Source organism: Carettochelys insculpta, chromosome 6 (genome assembly GCF_033958435.1).
Source record: "Carettochelys insculpta isolate YL-2023 chromosome 6, ASM3395843v1, whole genome shotgun sequence".
Lineage (NCBI taxonomy): Eukaryota > Metazoa > Chordata > Testudines > Carettochelyidae > Carettochelys > Carettochelys insculpta.
This window is the reverse complement of record NC_134142.1, coordinates 117,226,700-117,248,519: the sequence shown is the minus strand read 5'-3', so window position 1 is coordinate 117,248,519 and position 21,820 is coordinate 117,226,700. Positions and strand designations below refer to the sequence as shown.

General features: G+C 46.5%; 1 protein-coding gene across 1 annotated transcript in view; it reads right to left on the bottom strand.

The window, feature by feature from the left end:
* The window catches only part of LOC142014808 (NACHT, LRR and PYD domains-containing protein 3-like), a 38,864-nt gene that overhangs the window by 5,620 nt on the left and 11,424 nt on the right, over positions 1–21,820 (bottom strand). The window contains exons 5-9 of the mRNA XM_074997964.1: positions 21,228–21,398; positions 11,882–12,052; positions 8,655–8,828; positions 3,453–3,623; positions 918–1,088 (exon numbers count right to left, since the gene is read on the bottom strand). Of these exons, the coding sequence (XP_074854065.1) occupies positions 918–1,088; positions 3,453–3,623; positions 8,655–8,828; positions 11,882–12,052; positions 21,228–21,398 (858 nt within the window). The remainder of the gene's footprint in view (positions 1–917; positions 1,089–3,452; positions 3,624–8,654; positions 8,829–11,881; positions 12,053–21,227; positions 21,399–21,820) is intronic.

Here is a 21,820-nt window from a genome sequence, read left to right as displayed (position 1 = left end):
CTGGGTTCCATATGAGGCGAGATTAATAAAATGGGGACTTTTCAGCTTGGGAAAGAGAGGACTAAGGGAGATATAATAGAAAGCAGTAGGTGTAAAACAAACAAAAGGAAGTATTTCTTCACATTGCACAGTTAACCTGTGGGACTCTTTTCCAGAAGATGTTGTGAAGGCCAATATTATAAAAGGGTTCAAAAAAGAACTGGATAAATTCCTGGAGGATAAGTCCATCAGTGGCTATTAGCCAGGATGAGCAGAATTGGTGTCCCTAGCTTCTGTTTGTCAAGAGCTGGGAACGGGTGACAGGGGATGAATCACTTGATTACCTGATCTGTTCGCTCCCTTCTTGGTCACCTGGCATCAGCCACTGTCAGAAGACAGAATACTGGTCTAGCTGGACCTTTGATCTGACCCAGTGTGGCTGTTCTTATAACATTGGCCTCTGTTCTATCCTATCCACTTTGTTGTCACCACACATCCCCACTCCCAGAGGGCTGCCTTTCAAAGGGCATTTCTGTAAACTAGTGCTGCCTCTCAGCTAAGAGAAACTTCTGCCTCATCTCTGAATTACAATGGCGAAGGCTGGAGCTGAACCCACACAAGATAATTTAGATCAGACAGGGAGGTTAAGAACCCTCAGGTTACTATTTTAAAACAAATGCATTTTACAGTTAGAGTCGTTCAAAAAAATTACTCCTAAACATCAGAGGGCCGGGGAGCTAGGTTCTGTCATGGGCCCAGCTTTGCTTAAAAATTTTCATTTTTCAAGCAGGGCAGTCTACTGGTGCTGAAGAAGCACTGATCTATCAGCATCTCCAGTTTACCACAGGGAACTGGCATCAGCACCAGCCATACGCTCTATCGAGCACGTCACCTAAAGAACACCTGTAAACACACAGAGGAGGCCAGTTATTGCTTACCCCAGCTTCTGCAGTTTACAGTTGGGGTGTTTCAGTCCCTCGCACAGCAGCTGCACTCCAGAGTCTCTCAGACAGTCAATACCCAGCTCCAGCTCTGTCAGACTGTTGCTGATGCTCAGAACAGCAGCGAGATCCTCACAGCAAGCATCGGTAAGAAGGAAATTCTTCAGCCTACAAGACAAAGAATTGTAGAGACAAGTGATCACCGTGTGACTGGGGCTTGTCTCAGCTGGTATGAAGCTGTCCACATCCACCTCCTTCTCTCTCGATCTATCAGCTTTGAGAATGGGCCATATTCCCTGCCTCAAGCACCACCCCTTGTCTAATGAGAACCCAGTGGTGGGTGGGACTTCCTGGTTAAGCTCTGCTCCTTACAGTCACCTGGACTGATCAGCACTGTCAATAAACTAGCCCCAGTTCCCTGCCATTGACCATTGAGGACTAAGGGGCGGAGAAAGACTTCCTCTCTAAGCATCATCACTAGTCCTTTTTAGTGACCAATCATAATTCAAGGTGGTTCCTGCACTCCTGTCTCTCAGAGTTTCAGAGTAACTGCATCTTTGACCCCACTCTGGGGTCTGCTCACGGAGAACTCCCTCAGGCTTCTGGTTGTTGCATCTCTCTGGGCAGGGACCTATGCCCCCTCCCTTCTGGCCAGGGGGTTTAAATTGCAGCAGCTGGAAGCTGTGCACTCTTATCAGCTGGAAGTTGTGCACTAATTATCCCAGAACTCTGACAAAGTGCAACCCCTGGACTTTGCTCTTTTTCCAAAGGCTAGTGACCAACCAGCTCTCTCAAACCCGAGTGTAATTATTTAAGGACAAAACATGCAGAGAAAACATATAAAAGACTAATACAATCTAAATGTTCCTGCTCCCACATCACCTCTGTGGAGACCCAGGCAGGTTCCAATCCCTCCAACCCTTCAGCAGGGTGGGGCGTCTCCTTGGATAAAAGATCACAGCCATTTGTCAAACTGGAAACAAGGACCCCAAAGTAAACTCAACTTTTTATACAAAACCTCTTGGTTTGCCTCCACCCCCTGAATCTGATCGGCCATAGAGCAAATGTACCTGCATATTTATTAGATCCCACTGAAGGCAGGCATAGGATGCCTGCAAAAGGCTTCTATCTCTTGGGACAGCCCTCTAGCCTCTGTGAAGAATGCAAATAACTTGAGCTGGTCAGTGGACTTGGGACAGAGCATAGGAAGGACCACATGTGTCAGTTTGGGAAGATTTTTCACAGGGAAAGCAAAAGGCAAGTCTAACAAAAAGGCTGCGTGTACCCTGCCAAACTTTGAGCCTTCGCTCCAGCAGATGGAGGAGCCAGAGCTTCTCAGCAAAAAAGCTATAAAAATGGATTTTCATCCTGACCTTATTCTGGAAAACATTGGCACAAGTGCAGCCTGACAAAGACACCCATTGTGGAAAATTTCAGCACAGAACAGTTAGAGTTTGACAAATTTATCAGTAACTGAAGACAGACTAACAATAGGAAGTATCAGGCAAACTGAATAATATGCAGTGTTACCACTACGTGCATTCAATTACAGGCAAAACACATATTGGCTACGTCTACACGTGAAGCCTACATCGAAGTAGCCTATTTCGATGTGGCGACATCGAAATAGGCTATTTCGATGAATAACGTCTACACGTCCTCCAGGGCTGGCAACGTCGATGTTCAACATCGACGTTGCGCAGCACCACATCGAAATAGGCGCAGCGAGGGAACGTCTACACGCCACAGTAGCACACATCGAAATAAGGGTGCCAGGCACAGCTGCAGACAGGGTCACAGGGCGGACTCAACAGCAAGCCGCTCCCTTAAAGGGCCCCTCCCAGACACAGTTGCACTAAACAACACAAGATACACAGAGCCGACAACGAGTTGCAGACCCTGTGCATACAGCATGAATCCCCCGCTGCAGCAGCAGCAGCCAGAAGCCCTGGGCTAAGGGCTGCTGCCCACGGTGACCATAGAGCCCCGCACGGGCTGGAGAGACAGCGTCTCTCAACCCCCCAGCTGATGGCTGCCATGGAGGACCCCACAATTTCGACATTGCGGGACGCGGATCGTTTACACGGTCCCTACTTCGACGTTGAACATCGAAGTAGGGCGCTATTCCGATCCCCTCATGAGGTTAGCGACTTCGACGTCTCGCCGCCTAACGTCGAAGTTAACTTCGAAATAGTGCCCGACGCGTGTAGCCGCGACGGGCGCTATTTCGATGTTAGTGCCGCTACTTCGAAGTTGCGTGCACGTGTAGACACAGCTATTCTGTGTGGAAGAAAAGGTATTGGGAATTAGTGCTCCAGACTGGGCCCATATTTCTTTATAAATTGCTTTTTACAAACATGGCTGGCCACCAGGATGTCGTGACTAACTGACACATCAGACGCTTCAGCGATGCTCTGCTATAAGCCTCAAGATGAAGCTGCTGCAGGGATGCTCTGCTAACAGCCTCAGAGAGCTGAAAGTCTCACACCATCAGTACAACCCTTTGCAGAAAAGGCAACTGTAAGGACTTACCCCAGCTTCTGCAGTTTGCAGTTTGCATGCTTCAGTCCTTCACACAGCAGCTGCACTCCTGAGTCTCTAAGGAGGTTTCCTCTCAGCTCCAGTTCAGTCAGAGTCTGGTTGATAGTGAGAACAGAGGAGAGATCCTCACAACAAGCAGCTGTCAGCTGGCAACCCATCAACCTGCAGGAGACACGCAAACAGAGAGAAATGAGCACTTCTGTCTGACCTCTTCCTTCTGTGGGTGTTGAGAGCAAGATCCCTTTATTTTGGGAATAAAACCACAGAGCTGTAGCAGTGGTTACTGAGAACCATGTGACTATATGTGGATTTCAATCTGTCTGATCAAGTTCAGCTGTCTCTGCCATTGATCCTGTATGCAGCATATGAATGTTATTCTGAAGGCAAAGTTCCCAAATTCCTTCCCGGAACAAAAGCACTGTAGTGCCCATTAATGGTGAAACATGGAAAGAAGAGCTGGAGGAGAGAAAATAAAGGGACAGACAAGATTCTCATTGGAAAACAATGCAACTGCTCCCTCAGTCAAAGCTGTATTTTAGTTTTGCAGATGTGGGAAGACTATTGTTCTCTCTGTCTGCCTCATTTCTACCTAGGATTCAGCCAAGAAGCTGCCTTCTATGGAGTACTTAGTTCTCAAGATTTAGAATTGAGGGATGGGCTTGTCAAGTCCCCCATCCCTGTCCCATGTTCCTGAGGTTTGACCATACATAGAAAAGGCTGGAATGTCCACAGGGAGCCCTGATGCACAGGCTGGGCTGGCAAGTAAGTTGTTACGGTTTTTCACTGCCGTGGCCCTGCTGGTGTGACAGCAGCATTATGGGAGTGACTGTAGAGATGTTGGATGGGTGGGAATTTGGGACGTGCTAAGAAGGGGGATAAAATGAGCCCATCTGTCTAATAGATAGGCTCATAACACTAGGGACAGGCTGGTAGATGCCTCACAACTTCTACAGAAAACTCGAATGAACTCCCAGTGATGGCCAAGGCCAGATTCACAACTGGTGTAAATCAGTGAAGTTATTTTGAAGTCAGTGGAGCTGTACTAATTTGTATCAGCAGACAATCTACCCCTGAGCATGGCCTGTCACTGGGCGTAAGTTCCCTGGCATGTGGTGTAAACAGTCACAATTTACCAATGGGTACAAATAAATGGGTAGGAGTAGAAAATAAAGACTGGGGAAGAAATTACAAAGGAAGTCAGTGGTTTCTGATACTATTATTTGTATTTTACTCTTGGGCTGTTTCAGCCTCCACAACAAGGTGTCACTCCTGAATCCCCAAGGCTGAGACTGGAGTCTCTTTTCTGAAGCTGGAGGTAAATGTCAGACACAAAGTACAGCTCAGACAGTGTGCAACAGCTAAATTGTCTGAACCTATCACCCCATGTCTCTCAAATTGTACCACATGAGTTTCAGGATATCACTCAAAACCCTAAGAGTAGCCCCAATTTACAAGGGGTTGTAATAGCTCAAGGTGAGGCTGTCTCAGAGATGGTTCACGCACCTGTGATTCATCAAACTGGCCTAAACTGCCCAGGGGCACTAAAGCTAACCAAGTCCAGGTTAGATTCCCAGAGGCACAGGCAGAGTATTTTCAGCAGCAAACCCTGGCTGTGGAGATCTTTCCCAATCTGAGCCCATGATCAGACCAACCTCTCTGATCTCTGATTATACCCAGCTCTGATTGCTGCCCGCATGTCGCCTTCTAGAAGCAGAGAGGTGCAAGCTCATTGCCCAAGTTCAGAAAACCAGCTCTTCTGTGCCATCAGGAAGTAGAGTGGCAAACTCTGGAGGGGCTGAAAACCAGGACATTTTCCCAGGAAAAGCAAAGCACAAATGCAATGTTTACGTGTCATATCCTACCCTGGTGCGCACCAGTCACTTGACAATATGTCCCACAACAGGTAACATTTCCCAAGTCCTGCCCCAGCCTGCTTCCAAGCTATGAAGCAACCGTGACTTCTAATGACTGACAGGAGGAACTGCAGTTCCCGCCTTCTCCAGATTCCAGTGGCAGTAAGGACACTGGGTTGTCCAAACAACTGGCTGGCAGAGATATCTAATGCCTAGCAGCCAGGTGGTCTGTACACACTCCTTGTTGCCGGGGAAGTGCTTTTCCTAGAGATACTGTTGCCTGGATCACTATACTTTTTGTAGAAAATGTGACTGACTCTTCACAGCTGCCTGCAATTCCCTGTAGGAGAAGGAGATATAACACTTGGGAGGTGCCAGGATGATGGCCACTAGGGAGGATGAGGAAGGTGATGGTGATGAGGAAGATGACAGCTCACATTTTGGGTAGTTTCACAAGGTTAGAATTTCTTAGTTGTCGGCTCACTGCCTATCTTCCCAGCCTCCGGGTATCACCCCCACACACTCTGCTCCCAGCCTTGCCTGGCTGACCCCTCACACACAGAGAGAAAGTTAAGCTCCTGGCCCAGTGAAGAGGCAGGCTATGTCTAGATTATTCTTCCTACTTTGGGATACAAATGTATCCCAAAATGGCAACTCCAGGGTTGCAAGCCAACTGGAGGGCACCAAGTTTGAGATAAGGTGACTCAAAATACTTTTGCATTGTGCAAATTACGTAAGTTATTTCAAGGTACAGCTACAGTCTATACATAGCCAGAGGGAATGACTCTATTCTGCTCCAGGCGGTGCTTGGGGGGTTAGAATGTGAGCATATGGATGTGCAGATGTACATTCTGTAGTATCCTGAGCAGGGGTATTTCTGACTGTGGTAACTCTATCTGTCTATCTAACATGTTTTAGAATGTGTCTGTCTGTCCATGCTGTTCGCTCAAGAGTTCCTCTGAAACCTTAAGAGCTCCAACTGTGAAATTTGGCGTGCAGCTTCCTTTTGCTCTTACTTAAACCAAACATTGGTTGTGCCTGGAAAGTGGGAAGTGCCTGAAATCTCACAGTTTTCCAGAACATGCAAGGTTGGGGGAGGGCACTGAGAAGAAGGATGCCACTGGGAGCAGCGAGCACAGGGAACAGCCATACTGCAAAGTGACCAGTGGGGGCAGCCGCAGTAGGAAAGCAGTGGCCACATGACGACAGTGCTCTCCACCTTGCTCCCCTCAGGATGGATCAGTGCCCCTCTTCGATCCCCCCCCCTTGCTTCCCCCCAGCACCCTGCTGCCCCACAAACACCCCCACTCAATTACTACTCCCCCCCAAAGACACTGGGGCCAGGAATCCCAGCCTTGCCCACCCCCAAAGCTCAGGCTGGGGTCGGGGAAAGCGGCTTGTCCCTGGCCCCACCTCTGCAGCTCTTGCTGGGCCTGGAGACAAGTTGTGAAACCTGAGCCAAGACCCCAGGCTCATCCCTGCACCTCTCACCAAGGATATGGAAAAGCAGTCCTGGTCCTCCCCCACCACCTCTTGCCGGGGCTGGGGAAAAGTAGTGAAACCCCAGACTCGGCCTCCCCCCTGTCACCACACTCTCACTGAGGCTGGGGAAAAGCACTGCTGCACCAGCCTCAGCCATGCCTCTGTGGCTGTCACTGGGGGTGGGGAATGCTGACTGGCCCCAGCCATGCCCAGGCCCAACCCCTCCCCCCTGCAAGAAGACCCCAATGTTGGGAACTGTTTACAAATCCCCCCTGCCAGAAGATGCCAGAGCCAGGAACCAAGCCATGGCCTGCTCCCCAACCCCCAGAGGAGACGCAAGGGTGCTGAGAAGATGCCAGGGCAGAGCACCGCAGCCCTGGCTCTCCCCCGCCAGACCAGCAACACCTTTGCCACTGAGAGAGTCCCTGGTAAGGCCCCCAAAACCTCTCAGCCCCATGCCCAACTCCCTGACTCCTGCCCTGAGCCTTATTACATACCCAACTCTGCACCCCCACAACCCCTACTGTCTGCCCCACCCACTTCCCTCAATCCTACCCCTCCACCCTTATCCTCAGGCCCCCCCATCTCTCCCAGCCTCTGCCCTCCCTCTTGTTCTCCCACTCAACCTCCTGCCTTGCCTCATATTCCCTTGACAGAGCCTCATCATTAAATGAAGTATGTACAGTTTCCTTCTAATGTCCAAAAGAATTACTTCAGCTAAGGACCCGAGTAAAGTCGGGTACATCTGCTAGTGTATCAAGAAGCTATTTGTAAAGATCGAGGCATCTCTGGTGTGTGAGTGTCACAGCTGTGCACAATGGGGTTTCCAATTATACAGATACCTGAAAAATGCTGGGGCTGATTTGCCCAGGTGTAGGGTTGCCAGATTCTGCTATTTTCCACCATGTAGGGGGTTTTTCCTACCCATATTACTAAAGTGACACAAACATAAAGCAAGTGGACATGAAAGGAGGTTTGTGCTGATTGCACACAACATTGAGTGTGAGAGCCATGCACTCTCTCCACAGCCAATCAAAGCACTGCGACAGTTCAATCAGCACACCCTGCAAATTCTAGGTGCATAAGTGCAGTTAGAAAATTACCCTGTCCTGGGAGCGTGTGTCGGTTACAACAATCTTGTGGCCCACTGAGATGAGGGCCACTCACAAGCCTTGGCTGCCCATCACAGCTCTTTGCCCAGCCATCGCCTTCACACTTCCCTGAGCACAAGGTCTCATCCCTTCCTTGCCTTTTGGAGCAAAAGAAACAACTAAGGAGGAAATGAACCATGATACATTCCACAGTACACTGGCCAGCACAGCCAGCTGGGTACACATAACAATAAGATGCATCTCTTGAAGAGGGCTTAGCAGCCAGCAAATCCTCTCCTCCCATCCCTGGCATGAAAATGATATTCAGGTAAAATTCCTGCTCTCTGAAAGAGAATCCTTCCCACAGCTCCTCCTGAGGGATTTAGGATCCTGAGCTCCTTGGGCTTCAAGATCCTGTTTGTTTTAATTCAAAATAAATGTAGTATTGCTTAAAGATGACTAAACAGGTGTTTAAAAGGGCTTGTTCTCTAAAAGGATGCTTTCATTTTTATTGAAAAAATACACATCAGTGGAAATCACTCGGTCCTCCAGTTTGGGGCAGGGGGGTGGAATGATTGCTACAGTTTAAACCCATCTTTATAAATAAATTCTGTTCTCCAATTACAATAAATCAAAGGGATATTGGGAGCCATTGGAATAGCAGGTGCTGGAGGGACTCTCAGCTTTCAGCTTCAAGGACCTAACACCTTCCACCATCTGCTTACCTTGCTGAGCTCTTCCCAGCAGGCAGATGTGTGAAGACTCACCTCAGTTTCTGCAGCTTGCAGTCGGGATGTTTCAGGCCCTCACACAGCAGTTTCATTCCCGCTGCCTCTCCCAGGTTGTTCAATGCAAGATCCAACTCAGTCAGGGTTGGTTTAGCCCTGAGAACAGAGGAGAGATTCCCACAAGAACGAGCTGTCAGACCACAATTCATCAACCTGTGGGAGACACAATCAGAGAGGGTAATGAGCACATCTCTCAATCCAGTTCCATCCCAGGGTTTCCAGACAGAGCCCTTTATTCTGGGAATAAAATCACCTCACTGTAGTAGTGGATGCTGAGGACTACGTGTGGATTTAAGTCCATTTGCTGCTTTAGCTCTCATTGAACCTGTCTAAGGTATGGGGGGTAATATGGGAGGCTGTGAAGGGTAACAAGAAGGTTTTCTACAGGCATGTTAACAATAAGAGGGCTATCAAGGGAGGTCTGGGGCCATTACTGGATGAAAGAGGTAACCTAGTGATGGATGATGTAAGAAAAGCTGAAGTACTCAATGCTTTTTTTGCCTCAGGCTTCATAGACAAGGGCAGCTCCCACACTATGGTACTAGACAATGCAGTATGGGAAAGTGGAGGGCAGCCATCTGTGGGGAAGGAATGAGTTAAGAGCTACCTAGAAAAACTAGATGTACACAGCTCTATGGGTCTGGATTTAATGCGCCCAAGGGTACTGAGAAAATTGGCAGACATCATTTCCGAGCCTTTGGCCATTATCTTTGAAGACTCTTGGAGATCAAGAGAGATCCCAGATGATTGGAAAAAGGCAAATGTAGTGCCCATCTTTAAGAAAGGAAAGAAAGACAATCCAGGGGACTATAGACTGGTCAGCCTTACCTCAGTCCCTGGGAAAATAATGGAGATCTTCAAGGAATCCATTTTGAGCACTTGGAAAAGAAGAAAGTGATCAAAAGTAGTCAACATGGATTCACCAAGGGCAAGTCATGCCTAACTAATCTGATTAGCTTCTATGATGAGGTAACAGGATCTGTGGACATGGGGAAGTCAGTGGATGTGATACACCTTGACTTCAGCAAAGCTTTTCATACCGTCTCCCACAACATCCTTGCCCATAATTTAAGGAAGTATGGATTGGATCCATGAACTATAAGACGGATAGAAAGCTGACTTGACAGTTGGGCCCAATGGGTAGTGGTCAATGGCTTAATATCTGGATGGCAGTTGGTTTCAAGTGGCGTGCCGCAAGGCTCAGTTCTGGGGCCAGTGTTGTTCAACATCTTTATTAATGACCTGGATGAGGGACTGAAATGCATCCTCAGCAAGTTTGCAGACTACACTAAGATAGGGGAAGAGGTAGATACATTGAAGGGTAGAGATAGGATCCTGAGTGACCTGGATAAATTGGAGGACTGGGCTAAAAGAAATCTGATGTGGTTCAACAAGGAGAAGTGTAGAGTCCTGCACTTCGGATGGAAGAATCCCAGGCATTGTTATAGTCTGGGGACCAAGTGGCTAAGCAGCAGTACAGTGGAAAGGGACCTAGGGGTTATGGTGGATGAAAGGCTGGATATGAGTAAACAGTGTGCCCTTGTAGCCAAGAAGGCTAAAGGCATATTGGGGTACATTAGGAGGAGCATTTCAAGCAGATTGAGAGAAGTTGTTGTTCTCCTCTATGCAGCACTGGTAAGGCCATATCTGGAGTAATGTGTCCAATTTTGGGGCCCCCAGTATAGAAAGGATGTGGATTTGCTGGAGCAGATTCAGCAGAGGGCAACAAAAATGATAAAGGGACTGTAGCACATGACCTATGAGGAAAGGCTGAGGGATTTGGTCTTATTTAGTTTGCAGAAGAGAAGATTGAGGGGTGATTTAATAGCAGTCTGAAGTGGAGCTCTAAAGAGGATGGAGAGAAACTGTTTTCAGTGGTGACATATTGCAGAACAAGGAGCAATGGTCTGAAGTTACAGAAGGAGAGGAGTAGGTATAAAAAAAGGGAAGAAGGATTCTTTCAAAGATGGAGTTTACTTTCGAAAGAGCAGTGTCTACAGTGGTTTTCTTCTTTTGAAAGAAGCTCTTTCGAAATAAGAATATGCAAATGAAGTGCCAGGTATGCAAATCTGCAGCTTGTTTGCATTTTCAATTTCCCTCATTTGCATACCTCTTTCAAAAGAGGAATGCAAGTGTAGACACAGCCTTGGAGGACAGGAAGGTGATCAGGAACAATCAACTGGGATTCACCAAGGGCAAGTCATGCCTGACCAACCTAACTGCCATCTATGATGAGATAATGGACTCTGTGGACATGGTGAACCATAGATTCATAGGCCTGAAAGAGACCTCAGGATGTCATCTAGTCCAAACCCCAGATAAAAGCAGGACCAACCCAGCTAAATCATTCTAGCCAGGGCTTTGTCAAGCTCCACCTTAAAAAACTCTAAGAACAGAGATTCCACCACCTCCCTAGGCAACTCATTCCAGTGCTTCCCCACCCTCCTCGTGACATAGATTTCCTAACATGCAATCTACGTATTCCCCACTGCAGCCTGAGACCCTTGCATCTCTTCCAACCCTAATCTTCTATGATTTTATTACATGCAAGAAGAATTCTGCTTCCCTTAGACAGGGATGTGAGAGATTTAGGATTCTGAGGCTTCTAGGGCCTCTTGTTCTTTCCTCATCATAAATTGAAGTAAATGTGACACTGCACTAAAGATCGTTAGAATATTGGTGAGAATTCACTGTTATCAAAGGAAGTGATATCCTGCTTTAACCATTAGTGGGTATATCTTTTTAGTCAGTGTTACTGTAACTAATAGTAACAGGGAGGTGGCTGTGTTAGTCTGTTTTCTAACAAAAAAAACCCAGCAGTCATGTAGCACTTTAAAGACTAACAAAGTGATTTATTAGGTGACGAGCTAGAAGTGGGTCTGTCCCATGAAAGCTCATCACCTAATAAATCATTTTGTTTGTTTTTAAAGTGCTATATGACTGTTGGTTAGTTGTGTTACTACAACTAAGTTTTCAAAAAATTTTTAGGGAGTGGGGTGAATGAGGCTCCAGCTTGAACCTGTCTTTTTTTTTAACTCTTATTTGACAAACAGGATGGGCCATCAGAAGTTGGTGCCAAGGACCCCCTCATGGACTGGCAGACACCCATCTTTCAGCCTGGCCCTACACCCTCAGGGATCTGACCTCACAGTCCATCCCCATCCCCTGCAGAGTTCTTTCCAGCAGGGAGACTTAGAATTACTCACCGCAGCTTCTGCAGTTTGCAGTGTGGATGTTTCAGCCCTGCACACAGCAGCTGCACACCAGAATCCCCCAGGTTGTTCTCCCCTATATCAAGCTCAGTCAGGGTGGGTTTGGTGCTGAGAAGAGAAGCAAGATCTCCACAACATGTGGCTGTGAGATGGCAGTTCGACAGTCTGCAGGACACAGATAATCAGAGAGAGAGATCAGCACCTCTGTCCCCGTGGGTTTCTAGGAAGAGTCCTTTAATTTGGGGATAAAAATTGCAGAGGTATACCAGTGGCTGCTGAGGACTACACATGACCATGGTTGGAATTCAATGCTGGGCTTTTATAGCTTTCATTGATCCTGTGTTCCACACAGGAATGTTGTCCTGAGGCAGTTCCCAAACTCCGTCTCCTGAGGAAAAACATCTGGGCTTCTCTTACTGAACTACTTTTATTACCCCTGATAGGACTGGAATGGGAAGAAAGGGAGGAAAAGAAACTGACCTGACTGGAAAGTACATTACAGTTCTGTGGAGAGAGGCAGCCCATTCTTCTCTTTCACTGCATCATTTGTACTCAGCAAACAGCCGACCCACTATGGGATACTCAGTACTAAAAATTCAGGGATGGGTGATGTGATGGGGTGCGGTCACAAAAGACCACTTGGGATGTTCCTCCATGTGCTGATCATGCCACTGACTCCCACCTTCTAGCTCTCTGGGATTCCCCCAACCCTCTGCCCAGCTGAGCTAGATCCCCTGGTCTCCCCCAGCCAAGGCACAGAGTTGGGGTTACTACCCCCTACCCCACAGAGCAATGCAGACACTGTTTAATCCCAGCTCAAATGGAGACAGTTCCATGGCACAGCACCCAGGGAATCAACCCCTGGAAAGGATCAAAACCCCAGACAAATTTGTCTCTCTCTGTGCAAAAGATTTGCACAAGGAGGGCTCATTAGGAAAGCCCCTTGATCAATGAAAGGGAGAAATGCACAGTGGTAGGTTCCCCCAGATAATACCAATTTATCCTGGACTTGATTATAAACAAAAAGGAGTTTTTATTAAGCAAAACAATAGGGTTTAACAGGTTATAGATAAGGACATGCAGACCAAAAGAGTTACCAAATCAAAGAGAAAATGCATAGCTAATACTATGCCCCTAAAAATCTAGTTACTTGTGAGATATTACCATGAACAGTTGTTTTTATATCAGGTGAAATCTTTAGGTCAGAAATGATATTATTGTGGTCTGGATCTCCAGTAAAGTTACTGTTTTCCTTTAGGTGTGCCAGGCAATTTGCTCAAGACAAAGATGGTGCAGGCTGGAAACAAAAGATGCAGGAACCACAGGCTCCCTTTATACCCTTTCCCTGTGGAGGGAATTCCATCGTTCTCTCTTTGTGTAACAAGATACCCCAAGATGGAGCCTGTCACATGAGCAGGTCACCTGTCCAAGTCCTTTTTAGGCAATCAGCCACTGCCTGTCTGCTGGACTGCATGTTCACAGCAAAGTTCCTCAGATGCGGACACCCATTAAGCTGTCTAAATACTGCTACTCACTCCCAAGCTGTACTCTCACAGTAGGATAGCCACAGTTCCTATTGAGGTCTTCACAGAGACCAACGTTTGGAATACATATATGCAGACACTACTTATAACTTCAACAACAAAAATGACACATGCACAGAAATCGGATTTACAGATCTAGCAGGTTATCACATGAAGAACCACAGGTCACAAGCCACCTTTTGTTCAAAGCATTTCTGAGTGACGCATATTTATATTCATAACCCATTTTTCATAAAGCATGGGTGGAGGGTCTGCAACATAAGAACATAAGAATGGCCATACTGGGTCAGACCAAAGGTCCATCAAGCCCAGCATCCCATCTGCCGACGGTGGCCAATGCCAGGCGCCCCAGAGAAGGAGAACAGAAGACAAGTGATTTATCTCCTGCCATCCATCTCCTGCCCTTGTTATGAAGGCTAGGGCACCATACTTTATCCCTGGCTAATAGCCATTTATGGACCTGACCTGCAAAAATTTATCAAGCTCTTTTTTAAACCCTAATAGAGTCCTGGCCTTCACAGCCGCCTCGGGCAAGGAGTTCCACAGGTTGACTGTGCGCTGTGTGAAGAAAAATTTCCTTTTATTAGTTTTGAACCCACTACCCATCAATTTCATTTGGTGTCCCCTAGTTCTTGTATTATGGGAAAAGGTAAATAATTTTTCTATATTCACTTTCTCCACACCATTCATGATTTTATATACCTCTATCATATCGCCCCTCAATCGCCTCTTTTCCAAACTGAAAAGTCCCAGTCTCTCTAGCCTCTCCCCATATGGGACCCTTTCCAAGCCCCTAATCATCTTAGTCGCCCTTTTCTGAACCTTTTCTAATGCCAATATATCTTTTTTGAGGTGAGGAGACCACATCTGCACGCAGTACTCGAGATGTGGGCGTACCATAGTTTTATATAGGGGAAGTATGATATCTTTTGTCTTATTATCGATCCCTTTTTTAATAATTCCTAACATCCTATTTGCCTTACTAACTGCCGCTGCACACTGCGTGGATGTCTTCAGAGAACTATCCACTATAACTCCAAGATCCCTTTCCTGATCTGTCGTAGCTAAATTTGACCCCATCATGTAGTACGTGTAATTTGGGTTATTTTTTCCAACATGCATTACCTTACACTTACCCACATTAAATTTCATTTGCCATTTTGCTGCCCAATCACTCAGTTTGCTGAGATCTTTTTGTAGTTCTTCACAATCCCTTTTGGTTTTGACTGTCCTGAACAACTTGGTGTCATCTGCAAACTTTGCCACCTCACTGCTTACCTCATTTTCCAGATCATTGATGAACAAGTTGAACAGGATCGGTCCCAGGACTGAGCCCTGGGGAACACCACTAGTTACCCCCCTCCATTGTGAAAATTTACCATTTATTCCCACCCTTTGTTTTCTGTCTTTTAACCAATTCCCGATCCATGAAAGGACCTTTCCTCCTATCCCATGACCACCTAATTTACATAAAAGCCTTTGGTGTGGGACCGTGTCAAAGGCTTTCTGGAAATCTAGGTATATTATGTCCACTGGGTGCCCCTTGTCCGCATGTTTATTAACCCCTTCAAAGAATTCTAATAGATTAGACAGACACGACTTCCCTCTGCAGAAACCATGCTGACTTTTGCCCAACAATTCGTGCTCTTCTATGTGCCTTGCAATTTTACTCTTTACTAGTGTTTCTACTAATTTGCCTGGTACTGATGTTAAACTTATCGGTCTATAATTGCCAGGATCTCCTCTAGAGCCTTTTTTAAATATTGGTGTTATATTGGCCGTCTTCCAGTCATTTGGTACCAAAGTGGATTTAAAGGATAGGTTACAAACCACTGTTAATAACTCCGCAATTTCACATTTGAGTTCTTTCAGAACCCTTGGGTGAATGCCATCTGGTCCTGGGGACTTGTTACTATTCAGCTTATCAATTAATTCCAAAACCTCCTCTAATGTCACTTCAATCTGAGTGAGTTCCTCAGATTTGTCGCCTAAAAAGGCTGGCTCAGATTTAGGAACCTCTGTAACATCTTCAGCCGTGAAGACTGAAGCAAAGAAATCATTTAATCGCTCCGCAATGGCACTGTCTTCCTTGATCGCTCCTTTTATATCTTTATCATCCAAGGGCCCCACTGCTTTTTTAGCAGGCTTCCTGCTTCTAATGTATTTAAAAAACATTTTACTATTGTTTTTTGAATTTTTGGCTAGCTGTTCCTCAAACTCTTTTTTGGCTTTTCTTACTACATTATGACAGTTAATTTGGGAGTGTTTATGTTCCTTTCTATTTTCCTCACTAGGATTTGACTTCCACTTTTTAAAAGCTGCCCTTTTCTCTCTCACTGCCTTTTTAACATGGCTGTTTAGCCATGGTGGTTCTTTGTTAGGTCTCTTACTGTGTTTTTTTATTTGGGGTATACATTTAAGTTGGGCCTCTAGTATGGTGTCTTTAAACAGTTTCCATGCAGCTTCCAGGGATTTTAGTTTAATTACTCTACCTTTTAGTTTCTGTTTAACTAGCTTCCTCATTTTAGTGTAATTCCCCTTTTTGAAATTAAATGCCAGAGTGTTTGACCGCTGCGGTGTTCTTCCCAACACAGGAATATTAAAAGTTATTATATTGTGGTCACTATTTCCAAGCGGTCCAGTAACAGTTACCTCTTGGACCAGATCCTGCGTTCCAGTCAAGACTAGATCGAGAATCGACTCTCCCCTTGTGGGTTCCTGTACTAGCTGCTCCAAGAAGCAGTCATTTAAGGCATCAAGAAATTTAATCTCTGAATCCCGTCCTGAGGTGACATGCACCCAATCAATATGGGGATAATTGAAATCTCCTATTATTACTGTGTTTTTTATTTTGATAGCCTCTCTAATCTCCCTCATCATTTCAGCATCACTATCACTGTCCTGGTTAGGTGGTCGGTAATATATTCCTAATGCCATATTCATATTAGAGGAATGAATTGTTATCCATAATGATTCTATGGAACATTTTGATTCCTTTAGGATTTTTACTTCATTTGATTCTATATTATCCTTCACATATAGTACCACTCCGCCACCCGCACGACCTGTTCTGTCTTTCCGATATAATTTATATCCCGGTATGATAGTGTCCCACTGATTGTCCTCATTCCACCATGTTTCTGAGATGCCTATTATGTCAACTTCCTCCTTTGATATGAGGTACTCCAGTTCACCCATCTTATTAGACAGACTCCTAGCATTAGTGTAAAAGCATGTTAGAAAACTACCACTATTTATATGTCCGCCTTTCACAGACGTGGTGGATTTTTTTATGCACGATTGTTTCACATCTGATCTTGCCCATATATTATTTCCCACGTTCCCTATCTGACTAACTTCTAGGGAATCCCTGTCTATGGAGCCTCGTGTAAGAGAAGTCTCCGTCCGATCCAGGTGCTCCCCCGCACCAATCGGCTTTCCCCCACCTCTTAGTTTAAAAACTGCTCTATGTCCTTTTTAATGTTTAATGCCAGCAGTCTGGATCCACCTTGATTTAGGTGGAGCCCATCCTTCCTGTATAGGCTCCCCCTACCCCAAAAGTGTCCCCAGTTCCTAATAAATCTAAACCCCTCTTCCCTACACCATCGTCTCATCCACGCATTGAGACTCTGAAGTTCTGCCTGTCTATCTGGCCCTGCGCGTGGAACTGGAAGCATTTCAGAGAATGCCACCAAAGATGTTCTGGATTTCAGTCTCCTTCCTAGTAACCTAAATTTGGCCTCCAGAACATCTCTTCTACCCTTCCCTATGTCATTGGTACCAACATGTACCACGACGACCGGCTCCTCCCCAGCACTGCCCATAAGTCTGTCTAGATGCCTCGAGAGATCCGCAACCTTCGCACCAGGCAGGCAAGTCACCATACGGTTCTCCCGGTCATCACAAACCCAACTATCTATATTTCTAATGATGGAATCCCCCACTACTAAAACCTGCTTCTTCCTAACAGCTGGCGCTCCCTCCCCCGGAGAAGTATCCTCGGCACGAGAGGATACAACATCACCCTCTGGAAGGAGGGTCCCAACTACGGGATGGTTTCCCTCTGCTCCCCTTGACTGCTCTCCTTCCCTGAGCCTTTCATCCTCCGTAACAGCCTCAGGACTGTCAGATTGGAGGTGGGACAGCCCTACTATGTCCCGGAAAGTCTCATCCACAAACACCTCTGCCTTCCTTAGCTCCTCCAGTTCAGCCACCCTGGCCTCCAAAGCACGCACTCGGTCTCTGAGGGCCAGGAGCTCCTTGCATCGAGCGCACACATACGCCACCCGCCCACAGGGTAGGTAGTCATACATACTGCACTCGACACAATAAACAGGATAGCCCCCACTCTGCTGCTGGGCTTCTGCCTCCATTTCCTACTCTAGTTATATACGAGGGTTAATTAAATGTTTCAGATAGAGGTTGTTATAAAGGATTTAGTTTAAGGGCAACAGAAGTAAGTCACTGGCTCCCTCCAAGCTCCCCCTCTCAACTCCCCTCTCCAAACTCCCTCCTGTTAGCACACACCCTGTTTGCCAGCACCCGGTCGCAAAGCTCCCTGGTCGCTTACTAGCAGGGTTTAAGTGCTCAGCCTCCCTGATAGCTCCTCCCTCTGCCTACAGCTCAGCCAATCAGCACACGGTGTTTCAATTCAAACCTAATCAGCTTCCAACTGCCTGCCTGCCTGCCTGCCTGAGCACACGGCCTTTCAAACAAACAAACAAACACACACTCAGCTCAGCACTCCAAACAAACAAACTCCAAACTCCAAACAAACACACAAGCCCAAAACCTCCAAATATAAGCAGCCACTTACCCCAAGGTGCTTTAGTTTGCTCCTTCCTTCCTTCTCCTCCTCCAGGAGAGCCTCTCCAAACTCCCTCCTGTTAGCACGCACCCTGTTTGCCAGCACCCGGTCGCAAAGCTCCCTGGTCGCTTACTAGCAGGGTTTAAGTGCTCAGCCTCCCTGATAGCTCCTCCCTCTGCCTACAGCTCAGCCAATCAGCACACGGTGTTTCAATTCAAACCTAATCAGCTTCCAACTGCCTGCCTGCCTGCCTGAGCACACGGCCTTTCAAACAAACAAACAAACACACACTCAGCTCAGCACTCCAAACAAACAAACTCCAAACTCCAAACAAACACACAAACCCAAAACCTCCAAATATAAGCAGCCACTTACCCCAAGGTGCTTTAGTTTGCTCCTTCCTTCCTTCTCCTCCTCCAGGAGAGCCTCTCCAAACTCCCTCCTGTTAGCACGCACCCTGTTTGCCAGCACCCGGTCGCAAAGCTCCCTGGTCGCTTACTAGCAGGGTTTAAGTGCTCAGCCTCCCTGATAGCTCCTCCCTCTGCCTACAGCTCAGCCAATCAGCACACGGTGTTTCAATTCAAACCTAATCAGCTTCCAACTGCCTGCCTGCCTGCCTGCCTGAGCACACGGCCTTTCAAACAAACAAACAAACACACACTCAGCTCAGCACTCCAAACAAACAAACTCCAAACTCCAAACAAACACACAAGCCCAAAACCTCCAAATATAAGCAGCCACTTACCCCAAGGTGCTTTAGTTTGCTCCTTCCTTCCTTCTCCTCCTCCAGGAGAGCCTCTCCAAACTCCCTCCTGTTAGCACGCACCCTGTTTGCCAGCACCCGGTCGCAAAGCTCAGGTGAGCTTTGCCTTATCTGACGTCCTGCTCAATTTCCATGTTGCCAGGGCTTGACCACGAACTAAAAGAGGCTGCAGCTTCCTTGGAGAGGGCATTCCCAGTGGCTGGGTCTATAACAAGAACTATTACCATCTTCCACCATTTCACTCCTACCAGTGGCAGACTATCTACCAAGATTATTAACCATTGGAGTTCCTAGCCCTGCTCTTAGACAAAATTTCCTTGTCTCTTGCTAACATCCCAGCAGTTGCACTGGTAATAGTGCCATTTTATTCGTGATATTTCAACAATGCTCAGAGCCAGCAATGCAATAAACAGTGGCAAAAGATGCTTGTGGAAAATTCTTGTGTGTTGGACTATTGTAAAATGATATGGAAGGATGTGGCTGGGGAGAGATCAGAAGCTTAGGAGTGCATTTGGGAAGAAAGGCTGGATAGAATGAATGAGCCCTGGTGCATTATGTGTGTTTGTATAAGTGCACAACGTTAAGAAGAAACCTATAGTTGCCAGATGACTTCCTGCAAGAAACTGCAGCTGAATGTCCAGCAACGCACAAGGCCAGATGCTTGGATGGTATAAATCAGACAAGCTACTTTGAAGTCAATGGAGCTTTGCTAAGTGACAGCCACTGAGGATCTGGTCCTTCGTGTGGAAACAAAGAAGCACTGGCCATCTGCTTCATGCCCAGTCAATCTCTTACACTGTGTGGAGGATCATCCATTCCCTTGCCCACCAGCCTTGATCCAGAAGCTAGAAGGAACCTCCTGGGGAGCAGAACAAATGTTCTACAGACTTCAGTCCTGGTGCTAGTATTTGCAAAGCACTGTGAGTCTCTGCCCCAGTGCTTGTCTGCAGGGGGTTGGGCACCTGTTTTTCTGGGGGAGCCAACTGGCCAGGGCCCTGGCCATGGGCTCTGTGGGCCCAATGGATAATCTGCCACTAGTCATGCCCCAGAAGCTACAGGAAGTTGGTCAACCTAGATCTACAGTTGGGTGAGGGTGACTGGAATCTGGGTAGGATGGCTATGGCAGTAGAATCTGCTGTTTTATCCAAAGGGCTAATTTTTTATTATTAAATAGAACTAGAGAGGACCTCAGGAGGTCATTGAGTCCAATCCCCCGCCCTCAGCTGTTTTTTTTTAAAATATATTTGCCTCCAATCCCTAAATAGCCTCCTCAAGGATTGAGCTCACAGGGCTGGGTTTAGCAGGCCAATGCTGAAACCACTTGAGCTATGCCACCCCCTTTATTTCAAAATAAGCACTATTCCCTGTCCTAACAACACCTATTTCCAAATAGGTGCTATTTCGAAATAAACACTATGCGTGCAAAAAATGTGTTTTGAAATAGCTAAGTGCTACTTCAAAATACATTTTTGTGTGTAGCAGCCCCATTCCAAAATAGCTTGTTTTCAAATAGGACTTCTATGTAAACATTGCCCTAGGGAGTACATCGTATTTGAACTCTGTCCTACAGACTACATGAAAATCCACCCTCTTCCCCGTGTGAGTTTCACATCTCTGCCTTACACGCAAAATTAAACAGGTAGTCGTGTCAGTCTGCATCTTCACAAAACAAACCAGCAGTCCTGTAGCACTTGAAAGAATAACGATATGATTTATTAGGTGATGAGCTTTCGTGGGACAGACCCACCTCTTTCCAGATCTGAAGAAGTGGGTCTGTCCCACAAAAGCTCATCACCTAATAAACCATTTTGTTCATCAGTAAAGTGCTACAAGACTGTTGTTTTGTTACACACAATAAGGTGCATGGAAAATTGTTCAAAAGCTCCTAAGGTGATTTTTAAAATGGGCCTTTCCCTCAGAAGATGATGAGGTTACATATCAATTTTTATCCAAAAATCCATTTCAGTGATGACTACTCTCTACCATTGATTCTTCACTTCGGGGGTGAGGGGATTGGCAGTAGTACTCTATTTTGAGCCAGTCCTTATTTATAACTCCCATTCTCCTAAAATGACCAGCCGTCAGGCTTTTGGGAGGTATTGACACACTCACTGCTGGAGGCCCACTCAGTTTTCAGCCTCCCCATGCTCCTACAAGGACCTGGCCTCCAACTCCATCCTCACAGCTGGCTGAGTTCTTTACAGAAAGAGACATGCAAATACTCACCCCAGTTTCTGCAGTTTGCAGTTTGGGTGGTTCAGTCCCTCACACAGCAGCCTCACTCCTGAGTCTCCTAGGCTGTTCATGGACAGATCCAGCTCAGTCAGGGTCTGTTTGGTACTGAGAGCAGAGGAGAGATCCCTGTAACAAGCGTTGGTGAGATGGCCATTAGTAAGCCTGCAGGAGACAGATAAACAGAGAGAAAAATGAGCACCTCTGTCAGTTCGGTTCCGCAGTGGGTACCAAGTCCATTGCTAGGAAGAGTCCTTCATTCTGGGAATAAAATCTCAGCATTGTGCTAATGGAGGCTGGGGCCCATAGGACTATTTCTGTGTTTCAGTCCACTGTACCTGTAGCTCTCCCTGATCCTTTGTTCCGTATACAAATGTGACTCAGAGGCAAAGTTCCCAAACTCCATTCCCTGAGCAGAAAAACTTGGGTTTCCCTTAGTTATCAATGAGAAGCTGAAGAAAGGGAGTAAAAGGAATCTCTTTGGGAAATAATGGAAATACTGTAGTACTAGAAGTACTAGAAGATATGTTACAATTCCATGAATGGGGGGAGTCCGTTTCTCTTTCTGTTGCATCATTTCTACTTAG